Here is a 10,611-nt window from a genome sequence, read left to right on the forward strand (position 1 = left end):
CATTCACTCAGGCTGTTGAAGGAATGTGTTGTTTTGGTTACCAGGACTACATGTGAGGTTTTATTCCCATTTTATTATCAGTACCACTAGTACTGTTTTTTTCTTTTATTGAATTACCTATTGTATATTTATTGTTCTTTTTTTCAGTCAGTTGTCTGCATGCTAGTAAGTGGCTACTACAGTATAATGTCATTAGGTTCATTTTATTTTACTTGTCAGTGTGAGTTTCAGGACAGTAGTAATGTTTAAGATTTCATCCTGAGTCATGAAAGATTTAGCAGGATGATTCATTCCACTGTTGGACTACATGTCTTTCCATTTATCTAGTTATCAAAAATAAATATAACTTTCATGGAATCTACTTTGGGTTCAAACCTTAGAATTCCTCAGTGATTCGGTCCTATTGGCAGGGTGTGCTCAAAGTTTGAAGCCCACATTCAGAAACCACTAGTCCTCTGTGTTCAGGATCTGTCTGGACCTAGGTGAAAAGCCAACACATTTTCTGGCAAAAAATGCCCTGATCCTGCACGGGGCGGGAGTTGCCGTGGTCAGCCGGGTGGTCCATGCTTCCTTGGCGCGTTCGGAGAGCCCCGTAGCCCTGTTCTTCTGTCAATGTCACCCACCTTACGGAAGTAGGCAACTCAGAAGGGCCTTGTCCCCTAACCTGAGTGAGGAAGGGAGGGCGATTGCCTGCTCCCACCCCTCCAGTGCTCCCTGGCTCCTGTCACTCCCAATCCCTCCCGCCATCCATCTGCACTCGGTGGGGCTCGTGGGATCCCTGGGTGTTGCTGACGTGCACTCCCGCAATAAACAGAGCGAGCAGCGGGACACCAGCCTGGGCCAGGCGCCCGGCCCGAGGGTACGGGAGTCCGCTGCTGCCGCTTCTCCGTGGGGACCCTGGGGTTTGTTAGAGGATGGGGAAACGGGGAAGGGGGACGTCCTGGGAGGGTATAGGTAGGACGAGGGGATGATGGACAACAGTAAGCCCCGGCAGATGCTGCTGCTGCAGCATTGGATGGTGAAAGCTTCCAGCTCTCCAGCCGTAGGATGAGCAAGGACGAAGGGCAGCAAGACTCTGGCATGACGGAGCGGCAGCAGGTGGCACCAGGTGGTACCAGGTGGCAGCACGGTTGGCCAGACGTGGTACTTTTGAAGGGACGGTGTTGTGCAGCAGCACTGTTTTCTGAGATCGACGATAAATTTGCCAAACCTGAATCTGAACACGTTTTACGCCTGGTCTGCTCTCCAGAGTGATCTAATTAAAGTGCTTCAGGGATGAATGTCAGCCTTGCTAAAAATGTCCTATTATTTATCATACAAAGCTTTTAGGTTCAAATGATCTATTTCTAAGGTTAAATGTGCTCAGCACTCCTTTTGGGAATGCATATACCTGTCAGCCATTTTTCTCAAGGTCTCTAGTATGCGAATATTTTTTGTGTAGGTCATTTTTAATGATATGATTAATGATGACAGCGTTAAGTATATCAACCAGACACAGAGTTCCCTGTTCTTACTGTTCTTGCATCCTAATCCTGTGGAACAGACTGTTCCTGAGCTTCTGTTAAAGGCTTGTGATCACACGCAGACGTGGAGCGGAGTCGTCCACGAGCTGGCCTCCTGCAGGGACACAGGCTGTTTAAAGCGATAAAAGGTAGTGGTGGAGGGAAAAGCCGCCTGTTTGGATGGTTGTAAAAAATATTCTGAAGTAGAATAATTCAAACTAGAAAGCGAGCCTTAATACACAAATGCCATCATTTTATTTATTAGTAAGCCTGAGCTTTCACTAATTCAGTTTGAAATCAAGCTTTGGACGGGTTTTAGGAAGGTATATTAAAAGCCCACCATTGAGGTACTGCGATACATCAACTCCCAACGAATCAATACGTTCCTGTCTATGCTATATCCATTCCTCACAATGCATCAAAGCTGACAGAGAAGTGACTCTACCAAACCAAAGTGCAGCTAGGTAGGTCTGTCTGCTGCCACCCCAGAAGACATCTTTATTAACCACACTTTCCAGGTCTGTGGAGACAGAGGCCTCTCTGGAGAACTGAGGTGGAGGAAGTGAGTGCTGGAGAAGGCTACAGAGAACAATCACCGGCGCTGACTTCTTGCAGTTCAAGGGAAACCATATTCAGTTCTGTAGGAGGTTGTACTTTGGGGAACAGGAAATCAGTTTTTAAAACCGTCATTTGTCATGGAGCACAGTTGCGATTAGGACCAATGTATCAAGGTGGGTAAGGCTGGATCAAGTGATTGGTCCATGACAAATGCCTCCCTCTCTTGCCTGCTTTCTAACTGGCGAGCTGTAAAACTGTTTCACTGGTGCTGGGGCTGATGTTTGGTAAGTTAGAAGCACAGGGCGCTTTAAATATTTCTCTTAAACATATGTTAAAAAAAGGGGGGTGGGGTGGGGGTTATCTGTAAAATACATTTCACAGATGTTTATGCTTTTTAAATCTAGTTTTATCACAGGGGGGAGTGGGATTCACTTCTGCTAACACGCAAAAAAAAAAAAAGGTGTGTGATTTATACACTACTCAATGTCATGGGCTCACTGGACTCAGAAATCAGATTTACCGTGTCTTGGATTGCTTACAAAAACGAACAGTTCTGTAAAACAGCAACAGGGGTCGCACTCAATCCTCCGAGCCTTCTAGCGAAAAAATAATATTCTGTCTTTTTTATTCCCCTTCAACATTTAACTGCCTTAAACAGTGGCTGTAACCCCCCCCCCCCCCCCCCCCATCCAGGCAGCCACACCGTCCATCATGTACTGAACACTTAAGGAGCAACAGTGAGGTTAGGGGAGAAGTAAAGACTTTTATTTGTGTTTTGATTTAGTGCTCTGAATCAGGAACAGTTGATGAAATAGGAATGTTGGGGAAGGCTCTGAAAGCATTTCAACACTTCCTCTGGTTGTGTCTGGGCTACTGTATATTTGTCGTGCCTTGGGCAAGCCCTTGGCTCTTCCTGACGTGCTGTTTTCCAGAATTTCCCCCATCTTGCACTCACTGTTTGGCCTGAGTGGGAAGACGGTGGTTGTGCTCTATGCCACATTTCTTCCATCAACCTCTTCCCTCGTTCTCGGATGCCTGCTTTTCCCCCTTTTTCCCCTTTCCCCCGTATTCCACATTGTTAAAACGCTGTAGAACGACGTCAAGGGCCGGTGAGTGTGTGTGTGTGTCTCGACGGAGACACCTCGTCTCTGAGACATGCTCTAATGAGGTGCTCTGATGTCGCAGTGCTTCACCCGTGCTGCGACACTCTCCCTGGTCCACATTACAGACAGCTCCTTCTGGTTACTGTCACTACATTCCAGCCTGTCCACTCAGCTCCCACAGGCCCTTTTTTGGTGGGGTTTGTGTGTGTGTGTGTGTGTGTGTGTGTGTGTGTGTGTGTGTGTTGTTGTTGTTGTGTCGCCCCGCCTTCCTCTGCCACTGCCGTTCCTAATAGGTTTGACTCATTGCTGCAGAAGATGCAGAAGGCCTTGTGGTCCTCCTGGACCACAGCAGAAGTTTTCTGATCTGGCACGTGGCTATCTGACAGGACCTATTTTGCACAGCAGAGGTGAGCTGTCCAGGTCTGCCTGCATTAAACACTCTAGAGGAGAACAACCTTCATCTGACCCCAGCCAGGACCACATCCAGGGAAAAATGGCTTTGCTTCTGGGACACGTGAGATGTACAGGCAGGCGCTCCCCCAAGCTCAGCCTCCCCTACACACCCAAAAAGGATCAAAACTTAAATTTTTCTTAGTCAACTCGGCTCTGAGATTAACCAAATATGCATAGGTTATCTGTAGCCTGAGCACAGGCACGTTTGCCTGGTGGGTGAGAACAAGGCATTTACGTCCCTGCATGTTCAGAAGTGCCCAGACTTTGCTGTGAGCGCAGGTGTGAATGGGCCCAAACAGCGGTGCCAGGCTGCACTTTATACCTGTTCTTTGTTTTCTGTGTCATGGCAACCCAGAGAAAGCACTTAAACACTGCCTGGAAAAACTCCACCATCCAGAATGCCCCCAGAAATGTGCTAGCCGGTTGTTCCGATCTATTAAAATGTTAAAATATGAACTCCCACCAACCAAATCCAAAAAGAAAACAAGTTAAAGCGGTTAAAACATGCTGTTTAAAATACATTGCTTTCAGAGGGGATTCGTCAAATGCTCACTAACAAGATTTTGTTCCAGATTTATATTCATCTTCCACGATCAGAAGTAAGTTCTGCAGGCTGGTAGGCTGATGAAGAACACGTATCGGTGAGAAGAAGATGTTTTATGCAGCTGCATGCATGCCTTTGGTGCTTTGTGTTCAGTGAGGGAAAGTGAGTTTTATCCATACCTCGGTGTATTACTTTAACACGTATGTGTGTGTGTGTGTGTGTGTGTGTGTGTGTGTATGTGCGTGTGTGTGTTAGCAGGGAGGGGCAGAGTGAAGACAGGCGGGGGCCAGAGCGGTGGGAGTAAATGTGAAACACACGTTCTGGCGGGACACGCTGGCTCGGCTGTGCTCTGCCTAAGAGCCAGCGGTGACGCCAGTTCTCCTTCTGCCTCTCCCCCTCTTACTGTCTCTCATTCTCTCATTCTCTCTCCCTCCCTCTCTGTCTCTCTCTCTCCCTGCTCACTCGTAGACCCACAGCCGCAGTTACAAGCCACTCCAGGACACAGCGCGTCCTGCTTTGAGGACGGTTCATCCATCCTCGGAGATCAAAGCCATACAGCAAACATAACACAGTAGTCACGAGTGTTGGTCGGACGCATCCTCTTCTGGGGAGTCTGAGGCCTTACGTGATGATCTCACATGAATGAATCACACACATATGGCAGTCTGGACTGGCAACACAAGGAAAGATTAGGATGTTAATCTTGTGCAGTACATATGTTATTATAAATTAGTGCACATTGCATGCTCAGAATTATCGTGTATACAAAGTGTATACAAAGCGATGTTCTTGTTGATGTCGACTTTTGGTATTGCTGAGCTATTGCGGTCATAGGTTTTCATAAAATACTATGAGGCATGGTTTTGTGGGATAATATATTGACACAGATGACACAGGTTCATTTTGAGGGGCTGATATACATACATTCAGTAACTGCTATACAAATATTACTGAGTACAGAATAAAATGTGTTACAAGATATTTGTTTCCCAAACACAACTGTCCGTACCTCACAACTATCCATAGTTTTGCAGCCTGGGTTAGTGGAGCAGTTTGGTGAGCAGTATTCAGCAGACAGGTGCCCCTGGGGTTGCTTAGGCTATGATGAATATACATCACCATCTGCTCTCAAACTCACGCTTTTCCATCTTTTTTTTTTTTTTTTTTTTATTAATCCGCTGATCCTAAAACCCAAGCAAACCGCATCTACTCCTCCCTACCTTCTGACAGAAACCGCAAAAACATTCAGCTCATCACAGCGACATGCCCTAGTCTCCGAATGTGAATTTCACATTTGATATCTGCCATGAAATTTGGCGTGAACTCGAAGGGGCCCTCCCACCACACCGGTTTCGAGTTCGGCGTCCTGTGGCCGAGGGGTGAGCCAGAGGTGAGTACAAACCCGAGTGTTCAGCTCTGCTTGCCTCCCCGCGCCCATATGCTACCACTCTGTATAAACCAAACAAAGAGTTAACGTGCCACCTCAAACTAACCAGCAGCACAGGCAGGCAGCATTTAGGCTAAACTGCAGTCTTCTTTCCTAGCAAATTGACACGTCTGCGCTTCTACCTCTGCTAGCCAAACGGGACGCTTCTGGGGACTCCTAGCTGTCCCCGCGGACGTCTCATCAGAAAGCAGATCTGTCTTCTTCGCATTTGCGTGTCCCTCCGTCAGCGCTGCCTCGTTCATTACAAAGGCGTGAGTGTGCTTTAGCTAAGCATGTCGCGTTGAGTTTCTCAGCCTCGGTCGGAGAAACTCTCCTGAACTTTCGTTTGGGACCGGTCATTCATGCCCCTCTGGTTGCGTGTACATTAAAGAGTTCAGCCCCCAAACTAGCGCGCATGGCAGTACGGTGTGCTCCGCTACGCCACTATCAGTGTTATTGCTTATTCCCGTACTACCTGTACTGGACCTCTGCGTGGAGGACCTGCGAGAGTACTTTGAGAAGCTTCCCTCAGTGGAGATGGAGAGAGAGAGAATGCTCCTGTTCCTTTCCACCTCAGCCTGAGATCCTTCTCCTGCTAGAATCCAATACACAAGCCTACTAGCAGATTCATTTATTTCAGTAATCCACTGATTAAGTCGTTGCGTTTTCTTTCATTTCGCCATGGGCCGATGAAGCAAAATGCCGTGCTAAATTCCACACGCAATACGGGTTTTTGCGTTTTGTTAGGGTGTTTTTTTTAGGTACTATACTCTAGAGATGACAAAATTGAGAAACTGTGCATGTTGCAAAATGGCAAGACAGTGGAAACACAGTGGGACAGAGAGCTAAACACGCTGCAGACTGTAGAATGCTGTAAAATGTAGAATATTGTAGACTGTAGCATGCTGAAGACTGTACAATGCTGTAGACTGTTAAGGCTCAGGTTAAGCCTTAGGCCCCCCAAAATATGTTTGCCAGTTCCGAGCATAGACCACCAGGGAGGGAATCTGAATCTCACCTCATCTTAATAAAAATAAACTTTTCAAAAGTGAAATATCAGCGATGTATTCTAGCCGTCTATTCTTTAGTTCCCGGGCTCCCGATTCCTCCTGTTGCCATTTTGGTACTGATACCTGCTCGTTCATTCGGCGGAGCCGCCGAGCATCTCGGGGCCCTAAACACCGCACGGTCGCTTGAAGCAACTGGTGATTCAGCCCGCTCATATTGCATCAGGCGCAGAGGCTGTGGTGTCCCCGATAGCCAGCTGGCAGGAGGAAGAACCTGCAGACAGCGGACCTCTCCTGGGGCTCAGCCAGGCAGAGTGATTGATAGAGACACCGGGACACTAATATCTGTCTGGACGGGCCCGGGTGCCGAGGCTTATACTGGGGGGTTATTCTGCAAAGCTACTACTCCCTAATGACATCGCTGCGTCTCAGAATATGAGCAGATCATAGCATAACAGCAAAAGAATCATCCCGATACACCCAGAACAGCGGGCAACATACAGCTACCTGTATGTAGCTCTTAATTATGCAATTCAACCACAAATGCATGCTACATAGGGATGCATGGTGTGACCTGTAGTGACGAGCAATAGTGTATACATTGTTCTGTGTTATTCCTTTATTTTCAGAATGAATGTCTTATATATTCGAAAAAAAAGAACAGCTGGAAAAGCTAAAGCAAGCTGTGGGTACCGGAGGTTGCCAGTAAGATTCTGTACTACTGATTCTTGGCTGTCTGAATATTTAATAGATCTGAGCCAATGGCTTTTTGTCTCGATTTAAAGATAAATGATATGTATTTCGGGAAATAACTAATGAATATATCTGTAGCCTGCTCATCTCTGTAGAGGACAGGGGAAGAGACGAATGATCAGGGAGGGAGGGGGAAATCGCTTCCACGGTGCACTTTGCAGTCCGTCTAGAAGGGGAGGGGGAAGGAGGATCGCTGCTAGATCGCTTATCTGAGATCTGAAAGTCCGCCTCTCGCCTGTGCGGTCTCCGTCTCCGCGGACCTGCCATGGATGTTACGCCTGGATATACATTCTTTATATTTTTGCTTCACTTTCACCACACGAGTGGTCTATATCTCGCCGATAGCGTAGGTATGTGCAGTGCTTTCTTCTTGTGCGGTTTAATCCACTACTGCTGTGCACTTTAGTGTACAGTACAGGGAGATAACGAATCGTTGAAATAAGCGCTAGGACCAGACAGATAGGCTACAGTGCAACTCAGATCTCCTGCGTTTCGGGCAATAGTACTTTTAGAGCTGTGCCTAATGTTTGGAGGGAACACAAACTCGGGAATGTCCTGAATGTCATCAACCTTTTCCATGCCTTTTCGTTTCTCCAACTTTTTTTGTTTGTTTTTTTTGCCTCACTGCCTTCATTCCCGCTGCCAAATCCTCGAGTTAAAAAAAAAAGGTTTTATGATTAACTTTTGAAACTGCGCTAGAATATACTATTTTCCCCAGCGTTTCTTGTTGTTAACTTTGTTTCTTATCGAGCCTTCGGCTCACTGACAGTTCTAAGTACGAGTAGTGTCTGGAATCTCCAAGAGATGCCAGTGAAGCAAAATAGCTGACGGAGGCAGTGTTTCTTGCTTTTAATACTCCGCATAAAATGCACACATTACTGTCATGGACGTTTCTGAAAGGGCGGTAGAGAAAAACTGCGGATTGTTCCGACAACTGGCAGCTCGACTGTGAGAAACTACAGCACGTCGTGCTTACACCTTCGGTCTCAGGCGATGAGGTGAAGGACACTTGCATATGCATAGGACGCTCCCAGCACTCTTGACACAGAGCAAGTCGATGTAAATGTGCTTCAAATCAGTACGCAAGGAATGCAAGACACACAGAGGAAGTTTTCACCTGCAGTCAACTGCACTGCAACGTTTCAGAACTTAGCAATGGTGTTTTCGCGAGGCCTTGCAGCTTGTTTAGATACGAACAGCATGTAAAAGCGTTCTATCACTACTGATGCTTATTGATTTTTGGACTGACTGAGAGTCGGAGTAATGTCTTCTGCAGCTGAGCATGAAAGATGCTCGCCGGTCTATGTGATGCGTATTCACTCTGCTCGTGTGTGTGTCTGTGTGCGCGCCTTCTTCAGATTCCCTGCAGCATGTCCTGAGGGAGTATGACCTGGTTAGGCCTGTGAGCGTGGATGCGGAGGGCCGCTACGTCTCCCACGCCGTCTCGTCCGGCCGGGTAGGCGGGCAGCCGCGCAGGCGGAGGGACGCTCGCCAGCCTGGCGCCGATCTCTTCTACAACATCACCGTGTTCGGGCAGCACTTTCACCTGCGCCTGCGGCGGAACGCGCGTCTGGTGGCCCCCGGGGCGACCGTGGAGTGGCACGAGGAAGACAACCGGACACGCATCGAGCCCCTCCTCCCCAGCTCCTGCCTGTACGTGGGCCGCGTCACTAACGTTCCGGACACCTCTGTGGCCATCAGCAACTGTGACGGCCTGGTGAGTGACCCCCTCCCCCATCCCTCCCTTGCTTCGTTATGTAACCCACTCTTGGACTAAGGTTGTCCTCTAGCCTCATGAATCACTGCGTCCTTTCAGGAGGACACTTTGTCTTCACCGTGCCCTGCATCTCATGAAGCTTGTATTAAGAAACGTAGTGCGAATTGGTTTGTGAATTGAACACTGATCTTACTACAGTCAGTTGTGTGGGTTGTCTGGCATGCTTAGTAGGAGAGGTGGTTGCATTTTGAGAGATCTGTGAGTCTGTAGGACTTTGAGACTAAGGAGCACTTGTACGCTTAACCTTACACAGTGTATTGGATATTTAAATGTGTTTAGTATCTCATATTGATTTGTGATCACTGAATCTCACTCTTGTGCACTCCCCTGCACATTAGCAAGTTTAGGATCAAACCTCTCTGTTATTGGTAATTGACATAACATTGACCAGTCCTGGCATATAAAGAATATATTGAATACATATTGAATATGTTTTTAGATGTGTCATAAGGCATTCCACCATTGTAATTTTTTCTTCCACATTTGCCCTTGACGAGCAGCCTTGGTACGTGTCCATAAATTAAAAATCCGCGTAATTATTATTTGCGTGTTTGCGGTCATCCACGAGTTACATCCACTTGGAGGAGTCAGCGGTCTTCAGTGTGTTGCAGTCAGCCACGGTGAGACGTGACCACACATTCCAGCTCAGTTCCACATGGACATTACGGACCCACATGGTCCCCGGAGCCTAGCATGTTAACAGCTATGACAGCTTCCTCCCCTCTGCAGGAACCACGCGTCGCTGCGGCCTTGGTCACGACACGCCGTTCGGCTGGCGTCCTCTTCCCATTCCGCTTCTTCTCCGAAGCTTCTTGACTGTGAGAGGACTGGTGGGGGGCTTTACCACATCAATTAAGCGCCAGCCCTGGACTGGCCCTCTGTGGAAAAGTGGACTGTAAAAAGAATTGAATTCCGAATGGAATCTCAATCTCGACGAGCACGTGGGCGGAATAAAAGATTAAAGTCCGGAATGGCCGCTCACTTCCCAGACAGAAAGCTGAGAACTCGAAATGGAGGGCAAAACAAAATACTTCACTTCATATTAGGATCAGGTATTAGAGTCGCCACACGTGTCTACAGCTGCCTGTCCTTTTGGCCCCGTGGGACCTCTCGGAGACGGGTTTGCCCGGCCTGCTGCTGGGACGCACAGACCCGTGAGCACGTCTGCACGGCTCCTGGAAGCACATCGCCCTCGCGTGACCTCACATGTGCCAGCTTCTGTTCCCTGCGCAGTCCTCCCAGAGGCCCCCGTCACGAGCTGCAGGGCTTTTACCCGGCGAGAGGGATCTACAGGGAAAACGCTTGGCTTTTAGTGTTCACATGGGATTGGCTTTATAATTTAATTGTACCCGCGGGGATTTGCTGTGCAGGTTTGAAGCTCAGTTAAGTATATGCATTATGGTCCAACTTTAGGGTTCCAGCAATACAGGTTTTTCATGGACGATACTATCAAGTACCCGAGGGCTGATATGATTCTTTGACAGCTGC

At 47.9% G+C, this 10,611-nt stretch overlaps 1 protein-coding gene across 1 annotated transcript in view; it reads left to right on the top strand.

Moving 5' to 3' along the window:
• Positions 1-7,534: 7,534 nt before the first annotated feature.
• The window catches only part of adamts2 (ADAM metallopeptidase with thrombospondin type 1 motif, 2), a 41,482-nt gene continuing 38,405 nt past the window's right edge, over positions 7,535-10,611 (top strand). Inside the window, exons 1-2 of the mRNA XM_035527297.1 lie at positions 7,535-7,696; positions 8,705-9,063. Coding sequence (XP_035383190.1) covers positions 7,612-7,696; positions 8,705-9,063 — 444 coding nt within the window. The 5' untranslated portion in view covers positions 7,535-7,611. The remainder of the gene's footprint in view (positions 7,697-8,704; positions 9,064-10,611) is intronic.

The sequence above is a fragment of the Electrophorus electricus genome, chromosome 6 (assembly GCF_013358815.1).
Source record: "Electrophorus electricus isolate fEleEle1 chromosome 6, fEleEle1.pri, whole genome shotgun sequence".
NCBI lineage: Eukaryota > Metazoa > Chordata > Actinopteri > Gymnotiformes > Gymnotidae > Electrophorus > Electrophorus electricus.